The sequence below is a fragment of the Schistocerca gregaria genome, chromosome 2 (assembly GCF_023897955.1).
Source record: "Schistocerca gregaria isolate iqSchGreg1 chromosome 2, iqSchGreg1.2, whole genome shotgun sequence".
Taxonomy (NCBI): domain Eukaryota; kingdom Metazoa; phylum Arthropoda; class Insecta; order Orthoptera; family Acrididae; genus Schistocerca; species Schistocerca gregaria.
Window position 1 is genome coordinate 34143494 of NC_064921.1, and position 19947 is coordinate 34163440.

General features: G+C 43.4%; 1 protein-coding gene across 1 annotated transcript in view; it reads left to right on the plus strand.

Moving 5' to 3' along the window:
* LOC126336262 (dynein axonemal heavy chain 3) overlaps nucleotides 1–19947 on the plus strand; it is a 1127841-nt gene that overhangs the window by 985059 nt on the left and 122835 nt on the right. Inside the window, exon 61 of the mRNA XM_049999758.1 lies at nucleotides 5383–5590. Within this exon, the coding sequence (XP_049855715.1) occupies nucleotides 5383–5590 (208 nt within the window). The remainder of the gene's footprint in view (nucleotides 1–5382; nucleotides 5591–19947) is intronic.

A 19947-nucleotide genomic window follows, 5' to 3' on the forward strand; every position in this document is an offset into this window, starting at 1 on the left:
TAGTGGGCATGCGGGAGGCCGGGTGGATGTACCGCCGAATTGCTCAACACGTGGGGCGTGAGGTCTCCACAGTACATCGATGTTGTCGCCAGTGGTCGGCGGAAGGCGCACGTGCCCATCGACCTGAGACCGGACCGCAGCGATGCACGGATGCACGCCAAGACCGTAGGATCCTACGCAGTGCCGTAGGGGACTGCACCGCCACTTCCCAGCAAATTAGGGACACTGTTGCTCCTGGGGTATCGGCGAGGACTATTCGCAACCGTTTCCATGAAGCTGGGCTACGGTCCCGCACACCGTTAGGCCGTCTTCTGCTCACGCCCCAACATCGTGCAGCCCACCTCCAGTGGTGTCGCGACAGGTGTGAATGGAGGGACGAATGGAGACGTGTCGTCTTCAGCGATGAGAGTCGCTTCTGCCTTGGTGCCAATGATGGTCGTATGCGTGTTTGGCGCCGTGCAGGTGAGCGCCACAATCAGGACTGCATACGACCGAGGCACACAGGGCCAACACCCGGCATCATGGTGTGGGGAGCGATCTCCTACACTGGCCGTACACGTCTGGTGATCGTCGAGGGGACACTAAATAGTGCACAGTACATCCAAACCGTCATCGAACCCATCATTCTACCATTCCTAGACCGGCAAGGGAACTTGCTGTTCCAACAGGACAATGCACGTCCACATGTATCCCGTGCCACCCAACGTGCTCTAGAAGGTGTAAGTCAACTATCCTGGCCAGCAAGATCTCCAGATCTGTCCCCCATCGAGCATGTTTGGGACTGGATGAAGCATCGTCTCACGCGGTCTCCACGTCCAGCACGAACGCTGGTCCAACTGAGGCGCCAGGTGGAAATGGCATGGCAAGCCATTCCACAGGACTACATCGAGCGTCTCTACGATCGTCTCCATGGGAGAATAGCAGCCTGCATTGCTGCGAAAGGTGGATATACACTGTACTAGTGCCGACATTGTGCATGCTCTGCTGCCTGTGTCTATGTGCCTGTGGTTCTGTCAGTGTGATCATGTGATGTATCTGACCCCAGGAATGTGTCAATAAAGTTTCCCCTTCCTGGGACAATGAATTCATGGTGTTCTTATTTCAATTTCCAGGAGTGTATTTTGACTCTGTCCTCTTCAAGATTGAAGTCAGAGACATCAAAGGTGATACATGCTGGGCTGCCAGGCTGCATAGTAGCCAATATTGAGTTGACAAGGGGATGTTAATTGTGGTCAACATGGGCCAGTCTAAATCGTAGGGAAAGAAGTAATAGCATCACAGAGAACGCGTGCCAGTTTGCATTTGCTGAGCCTTACATACTGACAATCTTAAAGTGTTTTGCGCATGAAGGTTTTTGGAGTGGTGTGAGATGTAGGTGGAGGCAAATGCAAATTTTGAATATAGCACTTCACCTGTTGTGCTAACATCACAGGTCTGCTGTGTCTGACGTTGGTGTTGGTAGGACAAACTCTGCTGTAAGCATAATGGGTAAACAGTATGAAATGTTCACCACAGAAGCCTGTAGGTCTTTCTTAAATGCCATACAAATGCTGACCAACACCCGCAGAAGAGCTACAGTATGTTGTGGCGCACAAGTGCAGTGCCATTGCTCCACAAGGGCATTACTCTGCAAGTGGTACACTGTTGTACAGTTTTGAGTAATGCTGCAGAGGTAGCAGGAGTTCATCAGACAGAAAGGATTCAAATAGTCCCCTCAGTCTGTTGTAATAATTTCAGGACAGCCAGAGCATCCTATCAATGTATCAGTGAAAGCTTAAACTATACATTCCACTGTGACATCTTTGACTGGCAATGCTTCCACTCAATGTGAAACCTGATCAGTTATAGAATATCGATTTTTTCATCCTTCCAATTCTGGGTGGGGGCTGACAAGTTCCATGTGCATGTTCTGAAGTTGAGCACACAGCGTACCGTAGCGGCGCCACCATTTATGATAGGGAAAGTTAGATTTGTGCAATATTCTGAGTACAAGTTACAGCCAGGTGTGGGCCAGATTGCAGTGAGTTACGCATACCAACAGCTGCAAAGTAGAAGAGAGGCCACAGGGCTGTCAAATTTCTGAAAGAATATATGTAGTGGTTTTGCATGACGCAAATCACAGGCAGAAGGGGCCCACTGGCCAACCTAGTGTGTTATGACTATGTGATACGAAGTGGCATGTATGGCAAAACAGAGGTGCACAGCCACGTATAAATAGGTGAGGGTTCCTAATGCGATTCATTCAAGTGTGGCAGCTGTTCTGGATGGCGGGGCATGTCACACCACCAGCTACACACAGCAGCAGATGGGGCACCAGTGTTCCAGTCGACAGCGGGTCACTGGTTTGACCCTCTGAAGCCAACATGGGGTCTGTAGTGAGCCATGCGAAGGGCCACTCCTTGGCTCGCTACTGCGGGCAGTTGTCCTGGCTTCTGACACACACCGGAGGCATCCTGAGGCGAGGGCCACAGATTCAGATTCCGGATTGCAGGAACTTGTTATCATTGTGATCTTATCCATGCCGACAAGAAGCACGCACCTGGCCGCCTGTGGCTCACAATGAGTGACGCTGAGTCGGTAGGGTCACAGACCGCTGAGTCAACTGCCGGCATCCTGACGAAGCCGCAACTCTGCTGCCGTCCAAGACTGACTCACAGCAGTGCGTGCTCGGCTCACTGAGGCAACCATTCTGCACCAAGACATTTCGCACACAGCGAAGTGGTGTCCTCAGCATTGTGGGTCGCAGTGAAACAGATCAAGAGGAATGGGGGCACTGTAGTTGGAAACACTAAATCACGTGGAAAGCTCAGACGAGTCTTAATATGGTGCCTTCTACCTCTTCCCACTACATTTGGTGGCAGAAGTTGTCACTACATTTGGTGTCAGAATAGCGGACGGCGGCTGTCTAGTACGACGTTACGATGTTCGAGCCCACTGCCCGCATTACATTCACAAGAGGTGGTGAGTTTTGACCAGTTTTCTTTTGAGTATTGGATGTTTTCTTGCCTTTGTGTGCTTTTGAGTATGGCTTATGGCAGACCATTTCAGATGTTTTGCATAGGACTTTTTTATTATTTTTTTGTTGTTGTCAGAATAAGTTTTTGTGTGTTTGGGATAGTAAGGTTTATTATTTTCTTTTTTTTTGTGGCATTTAATTACTTTTGTATTGGTTCGACTATGATGTTTCTGAATATGATGATACTGAGGTGTAGAGAGTCGGTTTATTCTTATACTTAAATGTTTTGATTTGGGACTAACTGTGAACAAAAGCAACACAATGGCAGAGTCAGTTATTTTTAGCCAGGGGAAAAGGAATAGACTGTCCATGGGGCATCATGGGGGCAAAATTGACCTTGGACAATGAACTGTGGAACTTGGTGGAATTTTTTTTTATCTAGGGAAAACTGTTGTCAGTGCATAGCTGTCGCGAGGGGCGTTCAACATAATGAACAAACCAATTGAACGACATACATTTGCATTAAGGCTTAATTTGTATGAGTGTGTGTTTGGTGGCACCAGGAAGTCGCTTTGGGTAAGTGTGGAGTCAAATCTACTTCTGGGTACAGTATGTGTTATTGAACCAGTGGAGGATAATGAAGTTTTAGGTACATTGGATTGTTTTGTGAAAGGTAATGTTGTACGCATATAGGAGGGGAATGACGGGCAAGTAGGTCCAGTGAATGTGGATAATTTTAGCGCTGTCGACGCGAATTTGAGGAAAGGAGTTTTAGTAGAAAATTTGGATGTGCCAGATGACGAAGACTGGTGTCTGAGAGGTAAGCGAAGTGATCAACCACTATGTACTGATAGAAATGCATTGGGTAGCAAAATTAAGCATTTGAAAGGAGGAGAAAGAGAGCATATGAAAGAATTACTGTGGGAATTTAAGGACTTGTTTTTTTTCCACAAGTGCCTTTATCAGCAACTCCATTAGTTCAACATAGGATACCAACAGGGAATGAAGCACTTGTTTGCCATAAACCATACAGAATATTGAGGTATTTGCAGCCAATTGTGGAGGATTTTATTGATCAGCAGCTTGCCCAAGGTGTTACAGAGCATAGTAATAGTTTCTGGGGAGCAGGCCTTGTCGTTGTGCCTAAAAAATCTGTGGATGTAACTAAGAAATACAGGTTCTGTTGTGACTACCAATACCTCAATAATAAGACAGTAATGGACGCATACCCCATTCCAAACAAATCGGAGACTGAAACGTACAGAAAATTCTGGTTCTTTCAATTTATCCAGTTTCTGTCTCCTTAATTTTGTACCTTTCTGCAATTTTAATTGATAGTTCATAATGATTAAACTATGGCTGCAGTCCACGTCTGCTCCTGGAAATGTATTAGACTTTAAAATCCAGCTTGTAGATCTACTGCAGCAAATAATGTTACAATTAAAGGACTTATACTTAATCATTCACCTTATATCTGAACTCGTTCATTCTACTCAGCTGAAACTTAAAAGTGCTGTGATGAAAAAATGAAAAAGTGAAAGGGAAATAAATATAATCTTCCATGGTTTTGGCATAACTATGTTATGAAAAGTCTTCAATTTTCGTTTCAGTGTTATGGTAATGAGATAATTGAAGATGAATGTGAATGTCTATTTCAGTTTTCATGAGTACTGGAGATATTTTTGACCACTAGCTTGCCAGAGGGAAAATCAAAGTGTTTTCTGCTGTTTTAGCATGTTTTACAATAATGTGGATCTGGTATTCTACTATGTGGCGAAAAATTTGGTCCTCTGTCACAAATGAACATCAGTAACCCAAAATTATATTCTTTTCCAATCAGAACTGCTTAAAATGTATTCACCTTTTCTTTTTTATTTTGTCCAGATAAGGCATTGATTCTGACACAGAAAATGTCAGTGTTACTGAGTCAGATATTTTGTGGGACTTGACAACTCGGGATAGGTGACCCACCAGACAAACCAATTGGTCCCACCATGTAAAAGCCAGAATACATTTTTATCCAATGGCCAGGAGCTCCACAAATAAATCTTCAAGGAGTGAAGAAGTGAATACTATTGGTGTCCTTCAGGTGAAGCACTTTTGGCTGCTCTGTACTACAACAGATGGTGAATTGCTGTGGCGATAGTGACTTTTCAAGGACTCCCATGTATCCTCATAATATTCTTGTGCTGACGTGATTGCTCTCTTGTGCTGACCCGGGGCACTCGGGTTTTTTTTAACTTTAGCTTTGTTCTGTGATTTTTAACAGTGAATTAAAAAAGCTGTTCACGTGGGTGTGATGGAACCAAACAAATATGTACAAAACATTCTTCCATCTGACTTGTTGTTAACATATTTAAATAAGCTGCGCATTTGTGTTTATAGAGAAATTTTGACGTGTTTTTCACACATTGCTCCTGTTGCAGGGTCCCCGTGCAGCAGCTATGATTATTAAAGCTATTAAATCAGGAAACTGGGTTGTACTGCAAAACTGTCACTTGGCTGTTAGCTGGATGCCAGAACTAGACAGAATTTGTGACGAAGTCATTGTGCCTGACAATACAGACAGTGACTTTCGTTTGTGGCTGACGAGCTACCCGTCACCTGACTTCCCTGTTTCTATTCTGCAGAATGGTGAGAATATCTGACTTCTTTTCCGTAAATGAAACAAAACTTTCAAAGGGAAATCATAAAATTAAAGTGAACAGTAAGATTAGAATTTCATTGTGACAGTCAAGTGAAATTTAATACTTTTTCTTAAAATATAAAAAGGAAAAATCTGACAGAACTAAAAGCGTATGTAAATTATTTAAGTGTCCATTTAAAAGGACTGTGCGAATTCACACCAGAAACAGAAACCACTTGAGGTCTAATTGTGCATAAAGCTAATAAATCTAATTACTTCAGAACGATTAATTGTGCACAAAAGCAGTTTCAGATTTTTTTAAACAGTGGAAGGTAGTAACTAAAAAGAGTTATGCAATGAAATTTTCATGTTCTTAATGTTAATCTATTTCCTTTCTAATTCATTCTTGCAAATATTTTTACAATTGTCTTTATTGATCAAGTTATTGAAGAGTTTGTATTCGCTAATATTTCCTGTATAGTTGAGGAGAAAACAAATGAGAGATGTATGTCTACATCATGCAACTTTCTCAGAATGTTGAGTTATAAGGGAAAAGTGAACCAACTTAAAAGCAAAAATGAGACATAAACTCTATGCTGGACAACAATGCAGGCACCTGATTAGAAGTACTATGAAGCATAGATAACTAAAAAGTGATGTACTGTGAACAGAAATAAGTAAATGTATAAATGAAAACCAGAAGAAAAATAAACATTAAAATGCACACATGCCATTGAATTGAAAACCAGAAATGATAGCAAATGGCAAACATTCCAATACCCTTTGTATAGAGGAATGTTAGGATGGCATCGCCACGTACGAACTCGCATTATCTTGTTGGAAGATAACTTTGCAGGGCACTGGGAGATGGTATACAATGACAGACCTGCAAATGGGAGAGATGGAACAGCTGCTGTTCAGGTTACCAGATATGTGAACCAGATGCACATCTGCAAGATTTCAATTTCCATCTGGTGCTGCTCCACCTTTGCTTGCAATTCTGGACCCGTCTTCAGCTCTCCCTGTGAATTGGTCATGTAGTTTCCTTTGAACTATAGACATAAAATCTAAAAATCATATCTTTGACTGCGCTCTCAGTGACCTCATCTCCCTAGATCCACAATGGGTACAGCAGAGAAAGGGCATCGGTCAACCTGGTGATGTCACGACCAAGGCCCAGTGTGGGGACAGTGCTGGGGCATTGTACCCTTACCATTTGCCTTGCACAGCTGCTGCAGCAGGCAGAGTGTTGCAGAAAGACAGATTAACTATGGTAGGAAGGGCTCGTTTGCTGCACCACCATCTGGAGCTGCATAGCCCCATATGGCAGTTTAATGCATCTACTTGTGGATTAGTAAATTATATTTGGCACCTCAAAGCCAAGAACAGATGGAACCTGGAATCCCACTTTTGACACCAGATTCTACATTCTCTCAGTGGGCAGGAATGTTGTCAGGGTTTAAGAATGGTGTGGTCTTGTAAATAAAATATCCATGTTTAGGCAAAACAAATCGTATAAGTTTATTTTCTGTTAGAGATAACATCCTATAAGTTTATTTTCTGATAGAGATAATATAATGAAGATAATAAGCAAGAGAAGATAACTCCAGTAGCGTCTAGTTCCCACTCAGAAGAGAAAGGAACTCAAATGGAAATCCCTTGAGGGAAGTAAACATTATTTTCAAGGAATACTATTGAGAACTGAGAACTGGCATTTGAGGTGACTGCATATCAGTTTCACTGCTGCAAATGTACATTTTGCATAAGGATCACAGAGATAAGATAAAAGAAATTAGGACTCATACACAGTTATATAGATAGTCATTTTTTCCTCCCTCTCTTTACAAGTGGAACAGGAAAGGAAGTAAGTAGTAGTGGTATGAGGTACCTTTCACCACTCGCTTTACAATGCTTGTGGAGTGCATATGTAGATCTAGGAAAGGAAAAGTTCAAGGTTTAAGTCATTGAGCATCTACTGCTGACAGTGACTCAGAGCAGAACAGAGCTCCGTTCAGCAGGCTCTGCCCAAAGGCCTTCTGTTTCACAAGTCTGGTGACTGTGAGGCATGTTCTGATTGGCAGGGTGACTTTGCTGATGACAGTTCAGGCTATTCCAGAGTCAAATGGGTGATTGTTATTGCATCAATAGGAAGGCAATGGATGAATAACATGGTTTGTATCTAAAGCTGAAATAATAAAATATATAAGCGTTTGGACCTGGAGGCACCCTGTATAATAAATTTGTGTGGGTAGTAGTAATGAACTGTACAGAGTATTTTTCATTTAGAGATGTAGATAAATATTTTCATTTAATTATATCAGTGTCATCAAATAAATGTTAAGCTGCGAAAAGGAGATGAACATCACCTGTTTAATATAACTGAGGGATCAGCTGACTATCTGAAAGAAACTGCTTCGTTTGTAATTTACTGGGTTAAATTTCACTGGAGCCAACACAATAGAATAACTGTTGCAGTTGGTTATAGTTCTCTTAACAGGGTAGAGATAGAGGACACCCTTATGAAAAAAGTTCTAATGGATTGTCTAGGATGGCCTGGTGAGGATAGGGTCCTCTGTTGAAGAAGGATTTGTTGAGCAGCCAAAGGACAAATGATGGTTACAATAACTTGTTTACATTCATTGATTGGGAGCAGCAACTCACAATGGTGGCATCAAGAATATTACATGTGTCCCATAGCTACAGTCTCCAGCAGCTTACTGTGCTTTCTGCCTCTGTTACATTGCCAGATACCCGTAGTTCCCAGCAGAAATAAGTGAGGCCAGTGGTGACAGCTATGAGGACATTGGGCTGCATTGTGCCCCAGTGCTTAGGGCATAGGGGTCTCTTGTCAATGCCCCAGCAACGACAGAAATTACCGGAGCCTCGAGTCATACTCTCCAGGTGGTGGAAAAATACAGGGTTCTGCTGCAGTCCAGATACTTAGGTGGCATGTGGCAATTCGTGTCCTGGCAGAAGCGGATTCAGCTGTATCACTGACGTGCGGCTGGGCAGCACGTGCTCGATGTCACACGACTGCCCAGCTGTTTGATGGTGACGAGCTGGTTACCACATGTCTAAATACTGCTGTTCTGCACTCATTTTGAGGTAAAGTCAGTGGTCGTGAGTCGCATCGAATGTTCTGGCCCGAGGCGATGACACAATTGCCATTATGGGGCTGTAAACCTCCTAAAGGCTGTCACAGTGTCAACACACAAGGTCTGTCGACAAAGTGTCAATTGTGGAGCTCCTCCCCTGCAGTCTGCTTGTGAGCACTGACCCAGTCAGCTGATTTTGTTCTGGTGCTCCACTGCTGGCTCTAAGTCCTGTTATAACTTTACCATTTACAATACAATTTTTGTCTTAAGCTTCTATGATTTGTTTATCTTTTTCAACTATATACATTGACTCTTTCCACATCACTAAAAGGTTTACTCGTTGATGGTATGTAAGGAACTAGATGAATAAATGAATGAATGTAGTTTGCTGATAGTCAAACAGTGGTCAACATCAAAAGAGATTGTATGTCATTACGACAATAACTATGTGGCATTTGTCACCTAGATATTCAAGGATATTCAGTATTTTCTTTTTCAACATTGTACCATTTGAAAATATTGTCATTGTGTCAAACTCTTGCTAGTGGTTGTAGATCAGTGGTTTTCAGGAAAGTTGCACTCCAAGCATCATTATCATTGTAATCATCATCATCATCAACATCATTCTCCTCCTTTACAAGTATTATGTGATTACACAAAATGTTCAAGCTATCAATGGCATTGTCTTCCTGAATCTCTTCTTTCTTGGTACTGATATTTGTTTCTTCATTTAACCTGATTGGCTTAGGATCTTGAGACCCCCTCTCACCCTGGATGAGTGTTTTATGCATAGAATACTGTAATTAATAGTAATATTGTTAGTGGGACAAAACTAATAGTACCTCATTGGCATACAGTGAGAAGAGCATCAAACATAACTGCTGAACCCCGTACATTTCAGTCCATTTGGATTTCATGGTTCCAGATGTGACATACAGTTGTGTAGTTGTTGATTATATGAGATATAATTGCACTGCACTTGAAGAGAAATTTAGCCCCTGAAATCTGACAAATAAAATGTTGGAAACTAGTGTCAAGGACTATGCTAAAATCTAAAAAAGCACATATTGCCTGCCTACGGATATTTTCAGACAAATGGTTAACTTCTGTCAGGCACATATTGTGTTGTTATATTTACAGAAAAAAATTGTATATTGTGGCCCTAAACAGGCCAATCGGATGAGACTGACAGCCTTGTCATCCTCTGCCAATGGCTTCATTGGAAGTAGTGTGGTGGAGCTTGTGGTCTGCACACTTCTCTCCCAGTCATTGTCACGTTTCTTGGCCTCAGAAACACTACTAATCACTCAAGTAGCTCCTCAGTTCCAAGAATGAGATTTTCACACTGCAGCAGAGTGTGCGCTGATATGAAACTTCCTGGGAGATTAAAACTGTGTGGCGGACGAAGGCTCGAACTCAGGACCTTTCCCTTTTGCAGGCAAGTGCTCTACCAACTGAGCTACCTAAGCAAGACTCACTATCTGTCCTCACAGTCTTAATTCCACCAGGTCCCGAGTTCAAGTCTCAGTCTGGCACACAGTTTTAATCTGCCAGGAAGTTTCAGCTCCACAGTTGTTGAGTACTCACCATAGCAGTCCTCCCACCAAGAAAAAATGCCTAGCAGTACTGGGAACTCACCCTGGCCCCCCACATGGCAGTCAGCCCCACTGACCTCTCAGCTGTGGAGGCAGATGTGTTTAGAGAAGCAGGATTGTTACGTGTGCAATTGGTTATCCATAGTAAAGTAGTCAGTAAGCTGGCGTTCTATGGAATAGAGTATGGAATGTGAGATCCCTTATTTGGGCAGGTAGGTTAGAAAATTTAAAAAGGGAAATGGATAGGTTAAAGTTAGATATTGTGGGAATTAGTGAAGTTCGGTGGCAGGAGGAACAAGACTTTTGGTCAGGTGAATACAGGGTTGTTGTTGTTGTGGTCTTACGTCGTGAGCCTGGTTTGATGGAGCTCTCCATGCTACTCTATCCTGTGCAAGCTTCTTCATCTCCCAGTACCTACTGCAACCTACATCCTTTTGAATCTGTTTAGTGTATTCATCTCTTGGTCTCACTCTACAATTTTTGCCTTCCACGCTGCCCTCCAATACTAAATTGGTGATCCCTTGATGCCTCAGAACATGTCTTACCAACCGATCCCTTCTTCTAGTCAAGTTGTGCCACAAACTTCTCTTCTCCGCAATTCTATTCAATACCTCCTCATTAGTTATGTGATCTATCCATCTAATCTACAGCATTCTTCTGTAGCACCACATTTCAAAAGCTTCTATTCTCTTCTTGTCCAAACTATTTATCGTCCATGTTTCACTTCCATACATGGCTACACTCCATACAAATACTTTCGGAGACGACTTCCTGACACTTAAATCTTTACTCGATGTTAACAAATTTCTCTTCTTCAGAAACGCTTTCCTTACCATTGCCAGTCTACATTTTATATCCTCTACCATTATCAGTTATTTTGCTCCCCAAATAGCAAAACTTTAAGTGTCTCATTTCCTAATCTAATTCCCTCCTGAGTAAACTCGACTACATTCCATTATACTCGTTTTGCTTTTGTTGATGTTCGTCTTATACCCTCCTTTCAAGATACTGTCCATTCCATTCAACTGCTCTTCCAAGTTCTTTGCTGTCTCTGATAGAATTACAATGTCATTGGTGAACCACAAAGTTTTTGTTTCTTCTACATGGATTCACCGAATTTTTCTTTTGTTTCCTTTACTGCTTACTTAATATACAGATTGGATAACATCAGGGAGAGGCTACAACCCTGTCTCACTCCCTTCCCAACCACCCCTTCCCTTTCATACCCCTCAACTCCTATAACTGCCATCTGGTTTCTGTACAAGTTGTAAATAGCCTTTCGCTCCCTGATTTTACCCCTGCCACCTTTAGAATTTGCAAGAGAGTATTCCAATCAATATTGTCAAATGCTTTCTCTAAGTCTACAAATGCTAAAAACATAGGTTTGCCTTTCCTTAATCTTTCTTCTAAGATAAATCGTAAGATCAGTATTGCCCCACGTGTTTCAATATTTCTGCGGAATCCAAAGTGATCTTCCCCAAGGTTGGCTTCTACCAGATTTTCCATTTGTCTGTAAAGAATTCGTGGTAGTATTTTGCAGCTGTGTCTAATTAAACTGATAGTTCGGTAATTTTCACATCTGCCAACACCTGCTTTCTTTGGGATTGGAATAATTATATGCTTCTTGAAGTCTGAGGGTATTTCATCTGTCTCATACATCTTGCGCACCAGATGGTAGAGTTTTGTCAGGACTGGCATGTCTTGGGTTGTAGTTTGACAAGTGCCTGTTTCCAGGCAACCAGGAAGACATCTGTGGTCAAGGAGTGGTAGGAGATATCTTTTATTGCGGGCAGTAGTGGATCTATAGTAGAACAATCATTTTCACTGTAATGCTCTTGTGCACAGTAGATGCTAATCCAGTACAAGTGATTTATTTCTAAGTTATGTTTTCAGTAAAATGCTGAAGAAGAAACTATCATTTGAGCCCATGAAATAATCAATAAGTCTTAGATTTTGTTGTGGTTTAGTGATGAGTGTTAATAATGTGAAGCACTGGTTTAGTTCCTAGAACAGGACAATACTGTCAGCTTGAACTTTTATTTTGCCTATACCTATGTTGTGCAGGCTTTTTCATGACACTTTGAGTCATCTTTCCTTGTATTGTTGCATTTTGGGATACATCTTGCACTTGTTTTATGAATTGAACTTATTAGTTATAACATTGTGAAACATGCAGCAACAGTTTGTGCTATATCTTCATCTGTAACACATTAGTCTTCATAAACGTTGTCAGTATAAGTTTCCAGAGAGGAAGCTGACATTTTGACTGTCCAGGCAGGACGTTGCTCGTCAGTCACGGAGATTTGATGTTTTCTGAATTATTCTACCCACTTGTAAAAAATGTCTGTGGTTCATAAAACTTTCAGCTTACTGTAAAACCGTTCAAGAAAAGACATTTTGGAAACTTCCAGTGGGTACAGCAAGGTCAAATGCAGTATTGAAGTTGTAAACAAAACATTTACAATATGGAGAAAAGATAGATTACTGCTCACTGTAAAGATGACATATTGAGATGCAGACAGGCACAATGAAAAGACATTTACACATTAGCTTTCAACCAAAGCCTTCATCAAGAAAGAAAACACACACACACATTCATTCACACAAACAAGCATATCTCTCACACTCCTGACTGCCATCTCCAGCAGCTCAGACTGTAATGCAGCTGTCACATAGAACAGAAGCAGCAATCTGGAGGGAACAAGGAAGGTGAAGGGATAGGTGTATGGGTGACTGGAGAGAAGAGTGCTGCCTGGCGGAGTGTACAGGGACTCAGGCACAGTGTTGGGTGGATGAGGGGGGGGGGGGGGGGGGGGGACAGGAAGCAGAAAAGGAGTGGAGAGAGGAAGGGGGTGGAAACTGTTGAGTGGAGGGTGTTTCTGTAGGTTGAGTCTAGGATAAGTTTGGTAGTAGGGAATGTGCAGTAAGGATAACTCTTTATCTGTGCAGTTCAGAAAAACTGATAGTGGAGGGGAGGATCCAAGTGGCCCAGGTAGTAAAGTAGACATTGAAATCGAGCATATTATGTTCAACTGCATGTTGGCCACCCGCTGGTCTACTTTTCTCATGGGCACTGTTTGGTGGTAGCCATTTCTCCTGGTGGATAGCTGGTTGATAGTCATACCAATAAAAAAAATGGTCAGTGTTTTCACTGGACGAGAGGTGGGAATGTTCCTACTCAACAGTCAAGGGGCCTGAAAATGAGTAATTTTGCGCCAAAACTGGTTGCTCAAATAAAATAACAACTGGAAATTTAGATGCCTGAAAGGCGTTCAACATTCTACATATACTGACCAGCCGAGGTCATACAAAGATCTTTGTAATGGTGGACAAACAGAGAATACAGAAAGCTATGCAGTGTTTGGAGCAGAGCAGAGGTATGACATGGCTGCTTTCACAGGTGGCCCAGCCTCTGATGAGGCGGGATGAGCCTGTGAAAGGACTGGAATAGAAAGTGCTGGGTGGGCGGATTTGGCAGGTGTTGTACTTGGGTTTTCCACAAGAGTATCATCTCTGTGGCAAGGGCTTGGAATTGGGTGTGTAAAAGGGATGGACTAGTATGTTGTGGAGTTTGGGAGGGCAATGGAACATCGCTTTAGGAGAGTTGGGTAGGATGTCACTCATTTCTAGCCATGTCGCTCATTTCTAGTCGTGATGATAGGTAATCAAAGCCATGCTGAATGATGTGGTTCTGTTATTCCAGTCTGGAGTGGTACCGGGTGACAAATGGTACACGGTCTCTTACCTCCTCTGACTTTCCACCACGAGGTCCTTTTTGTGCAGACCGTGCCTGGACTTCTGTCACAATTTTAGTCTTGATTTCCATCTTCACTCCCAGTGCTATCTTTACCTTCCAGTAACGATTATATGGCCCCCAGCATTGGGTTTGACCTGCTGTCTTTTCCAAATTTAAAAAAAAATGCATATCATGCAGGGAAGGTGACGCACTGTGGTGTATTCTCAGCCTCTGTGCCCTTCCACAGTGGCACCCTCTCTTTCTTTTGTCATCCTACACTCAATACTCAGGAAAGTAGCTGTCTCGTTGTGGGGCAGTCATCGAGTACCTGCACAGTGGTTGCCACTTGACCATGTAGGGCACTGTTGGTGCCTGCATTGCACACTCCCCACGTATGCTGTGCAGTGTGTGCCCATTGTGACTGGGGCAGGGGGACTCCTGGCAATGGATTACTGGCCAGGCAGTCATTGCTGTGGCTGGGTGGTGCCCATGAGCAGATTCCCATTTGGAATGTGTGGCACCATGGTGGATAGTTCCCACATGAAGCGACTTAAACTTTTCCTGCTTGTGATCACACGACCCCAGCAGTCTCTTCACACGTAAAGGCCTCATATAATGTAATGAAGTACAATCCTAATGCATTCCCTTCCGTAGGTACACTGTGGGAGGAACACGGGACTAGACAACGAGGAGCAAAAACCTCCCTCAAATACCTGGTCTTTACCAGGCTGATAGGTGCACCTTTTTGGCCACAAAGTGTGATTGAATATATTGAAGACAAATATGAGGAAGTTGCAGAGCCATCTTTGGGATGAAGAGTGATCCCCTCCTGATCAAAATGTCATCTCCTGCCCTGTCACAGGCACTGCTCTCTTTTGAAAAGTTTGGTGACTCCCGAAAAGAGTCTCCATGTGCTCCAGGACATCATCTATCACCGTGATCCTCTTTTGGAATCTGATAATGAGCTGCGGGCCAAGTTAGAGTGATGTGGTGTGCACTTCATCCGTGTGCCTGTAGGGGATCAAGGGAAAACAGAGTTGCTTCCCGGGCCTTCGTCTTGGCTTTTGAGGGTGATATGTTGCCTGAGATGGGCGAGGTAATGGTCTACTGATGTGGCATGAAACCCTGTGTTCCTTCTCCTAGGGGATGCTTCAGATGTATGAAGTTCAGACATATGTCTTCCCATTGCACTGCTACCCCTTTCTGTGGGGATAGCGGACATCCTCTGCACCCAAATGTTCCTTGTGCCCCTCCCCCCCATCTGTGTAAACTGTGGCGATCTCCAAATTCCTTGCTCACCAGCTTGCTCAATTTTTAATTGTTAGAAGAAAGCCCAGGAGCATAAGACGCTGGACAAGATCACATATCAAGAGGCCAGAAAAATGTATGAGTCCCTTATTCCCATACAAATGATGTAATCTTACACTACAGCCACATCATCACCACCTTCTCTGTCGATGGTGCTTCCCTCTTGAGGTGTAGCGCATTATATCGCTCCTGTCTAGAGCCTCTGTATCGGCAGAATGACTCACACGTGCACAGTGACAGATGGTCTGAACCAGGTTCAGTGGAGTACGTAGTTCTAATTTTCATCTGCTAGAGGACAGTAGTGAACAGAGACATTCAGGAAACAGGTCAAGAGAATGTTTTTAATTGTTCTGTTTATTACTTGAGGGCTTTTTTGTTTATTTAGTTTGAACAGTTTTTGATATGCTTCTAGTAGTGTGAATGATGTGTGAATGTGGTCTAAAGTAAATTGTAGGTCATTGTTCTACTGATGGACATTGTACAACAGGGAATTTTGTATCATATGTTAAGTAAGTTTATGGTAAAATCAGAGTTAATTTAAGTGCAAATGAAAATAGTTAATACTGCAAAAGTATAAACAAAATACCAGAATGTTAAATATTTATTTCAGGAAAAAGTATAGTTCGAAAGTGTGTTATTTGTTGATTGGTTAGTCATAAAAAGTGCAGACTAACATGGGAGAATAATGTTTTTTCATTGGCCTTAAAGAACACTGACCAATCAGAACAGAGTATTCTCCACATGTCTTTTCTCTTTGAGATATAGAATGCTTACAGCAGTTTAAGCATTCAGAGCCCAGCCTTTCAATGGTATGGTCGAGTGTAGTATGAGCTCCGAAGGAGGTTATAATTTGCCGGTTTTAGTTGTGCTACATGCTTCAAAAGTGTTTTACAGTTAAGGAACATTTATTTCGGTGTGTTTTTTATAAAGTACAGATTTTTAAGTTATTTTGTGTACAAGAAAAGGCATTAATTCTGCATGGCATATTGAGCAGATTGGTGACTAAAAACTTGAGTGCATTAGACACCAATAAACTTAATAGTATGGCAAGCATTTTCATTTAAGAACAGTACATGCTTAGTAACTGTTCAGATTTTGGGAAATACATTACCATAAATATGCTAATGTGAATGAAAGGGTTTTTGCATAACTGTGTTAAGATTAGCACAGACTTGGGAGTGAATGTGTACATTATCAAGCTTCAGAATATTCCAAAGTTTTGCTAGTATTTCCACCTTTCCTACAAATGGAATACCTTTTCTGCATTCTCAGAACAGTTACATTGTATGCAGCCTGGTGGAGTTGCAGTACGGTAGGTTTCTGCTTGGCTTTCCTACCAGCGATCTGCTGCTACGAGTTCACAGGTAGGTGCAGGTAATGGACAGAAGAAGGCATGCTGTCACACTCTGTTGCACCTTGTACAGTGGACCCTCAGAACTGCACATTAATACCTACCCCCCCCCCCCCCCCTCCAGGTGATTGGCTCACCACCTACTGGGGACAACAGTCGCCATCCCCAAGCTGGAGGGCATCATTCTCCTCTGGCTTCTCTAGCTAAGAACAGGTTCTTTGGACTCTACCCTATATGGTTCCTGCTGGTCCACAGCCAGACTCTATCTGGTGGCTGAAGGACCCACAGGCTGCTGGCTGTCAGACTTCCTCTGTCACTGAAACCAATTCAGGGAAACTTTCCCAGTCCTTGTCTTCTAAGGAGGAGGAGGACAAGAAAGACAAAAAGTAGTCCTCTAAGATGAAGAAAACTCCAGTGTCCCCCATACCAACAGACTCTGCCTGTACTGCTTCTGTGTTCAAGGTGGCGATCCTGGTGGTATCTCAGGTACCCGACCTCCATAGACAATGTGCTGCAGAACCTGTGTCACTGGAGCCCCTGACATCTGAACCAGAGGCAGCACATTACCCTGGGTCATAACTTGTCCCTCCCCCTCCCCTCTCCTGATTTCTTCATGTCCCTGCATTCAAATTCAGACAGTGTGATCCTCCAGTGGAAATTTAATGGATATTTTCACTTTGCTAGGCGATGGTACCTCTTGAGCACTCACTCTGCGCTGTATATTGCCATCCTGGGAAAGTGGTTTCCAGCAATTTGGACCTCTACCTATCATGGCTACCAAGGTTATTGAATCATACTGACTATGAGAGGGTATTCGGTGCAGTTTGTATGTATGTGCTCAATTGTATAAACAGTGACCCCGTGCCTCTCAATACACCTTTGGAGACGTGGCTGTTCAGGCGAGGGTACCCTGGTGGGCTCCAGAGATTGCTGCAGCCATCAGAGATCTTAAACAGACTCTCCAATGCCATAATCAGCACCTGAACTGGAACATGTCATTACCTTTAAACATCACTATGCCTGCACCCGCTATCTCATATAATGGCAAAAGCAAGAGTCCTGCAAATGGTACATTTCCAGCATTGGATGATGTACCTCTCTATCATAGGAATGGGCAGAGAGCAGACACCTCTATGGCTTCCAGTCCCTTGCAGGTGTACGAAGTATTTCCTCAGATGGTGCCATTTATACTGATCCATACCCTGTTGTCGAACATTTTGCTGAGCATTATGCTCGTGCATCTGTGTCTGAGATCTACCACCCCATCATTTGGCTCATAATACAGTGGGTGGAGCAAATGCGATTATCTTTTGCTACTCACCACCTGGACTGATGTAATGTGCCATGTGCCATTCAGTGAATGGGAACTCTCCAATGCCCTAGCCCACTGCACTGATATTTCCGCAGGGTCAGATTCCATCCATAGCCAAATGCTGAAACATCTCTCACTGGATTTACAGTGTCACGTCTATGGTGTCTTTAATTGGATCTGGAGTGAGGGTGAGTTCCCATCTCAGTGGTGAGAAAGCGCGCTAATTCCAGTACTGAAACTGGATAAGAACTCCTAGAGATGGATGGTTATTGCTCAATCAGCTTTACCAATGTTCTCTGTAAGTTGCTTGATTGCATGGTGGTTGTGTTGGCTCCTTGAGTCTCAGGGACTTTTCCTGCACCTCAGGGCAGTTTTCAGAAAGGCCACTCCACTGCTGATAATTTCTTTCACGTGGAGTCCACCTTCTGGATGGCATTGAACAGTATCTGATCACTGTCTTTATTGATCTAGAGAAGGCTTATGACATGGCATGAGATCATCACATCCTTACTACGTTATATGAGTGGGTTGTCCAGGGTCTTCTCCCAATTTTTGTCAAAAACTTCCTGTCACACCATACATTCTGGGCTCAAGTGAATGGTTCCCTCAGTAACCCCAATATCCAAGAGCATGGGATACCACAGGGCTCAGCACTCAGCGACCCCCACTTTCCGGTGGCTGGCAATGGTGGCTAGCAGTGGCTGTAGGGTCTTTGGTGACATCCTCCTTATATACCAATGATTTTTGATTTTATTATTGCTCAGTAGGTACTGGGAGATGAAGAAGCTTGCACAGGATAGAGTAGCATGGAGAGCTGCATCAAACCAGTTTCAGGACTGAAGACCACAACAACATATTGCTCCTGTAGTATGGGTGTTGCTGACCATCATGTACAGGGTACCATACAAAAGACACAGCCATGGGCTTTCACTCATGGCTTTCAGTTTTCAGCTGTGAAGACCCGTGTCATGTGCTTCTGTCGCCATCACACTGCCCACACACACACGCACACCCAGAGCTTTACTTATATGATCAACTACTTCTTGTAGTTGAGACACGTGGCGTTTTGGGGCTAGTCTTTGATTCTCAGCTGACATGGCTTCCCCACCTTCGCCAGCGTAAGCAAAAGTGCCCGCAACACCTCAGTGCAATTCACTGTCTCAGTAACATTAGCTGGGGTGCAGTCACTCTACGCTTTTGTGGCTCTACAAATCCTTGATACTCATCTGTCCTCATTATGGAGATCTCGCATACAGTTCAGCATCACCCTCATCATTGCGGATACCACTCCCCATTCATCACAGTGGGGTCTGCCTTGTGAAAGTGCCTTCCAAACTAGCCCTGTGAACAGTCTACAAGTCAAGGCTGGAGTCCCTCCATTACCAATCAGGTGCCAACAACAGCTGCTCAGTTGGATGATACTGTAGATATGTACATAACTAATTATGGTATACATGTCTGTAGCTTCCTGAACATCCAAACTACCATGTCCTTTTACCTGGAAGGGAGCTCCACCTCCCACAACAGCAACTGAGAACTACAATTGCTGCACGCCTCCAGTGTCTCTGTTCAGAACGGCAACTTCCTCCATTGCTGCCTCTGGTCAGGGAGACATTTCATCTGTCCCCATGGCTTGTGACCTGCCCTTGGATTTGCCACGAAGTCTCCTTTGGTCTTGAAGATTCTGTTGACCCCAAGATTTTTCACCGCCTGTTCCTGGCTGTCCTTGAGATATACCCGGGTTCGAAAGTGGTATTCACCAATGGCTCAACAGTCGACTTACAAACAGGCTTTGCATACACTCGTGCATGATGCAGTGAACCCCACTCTCTGCTAAATGGCTGCAGTGTATTCAATGCTGAATTGATAGACGTTGAATTAGCCATAGCCATGATAGTTCTTGCACTGCCAAGAGTATCGTAATCTGTAATGAGTCCCTTAGTGGCCAGAATCTCGTCTCTGACCTCT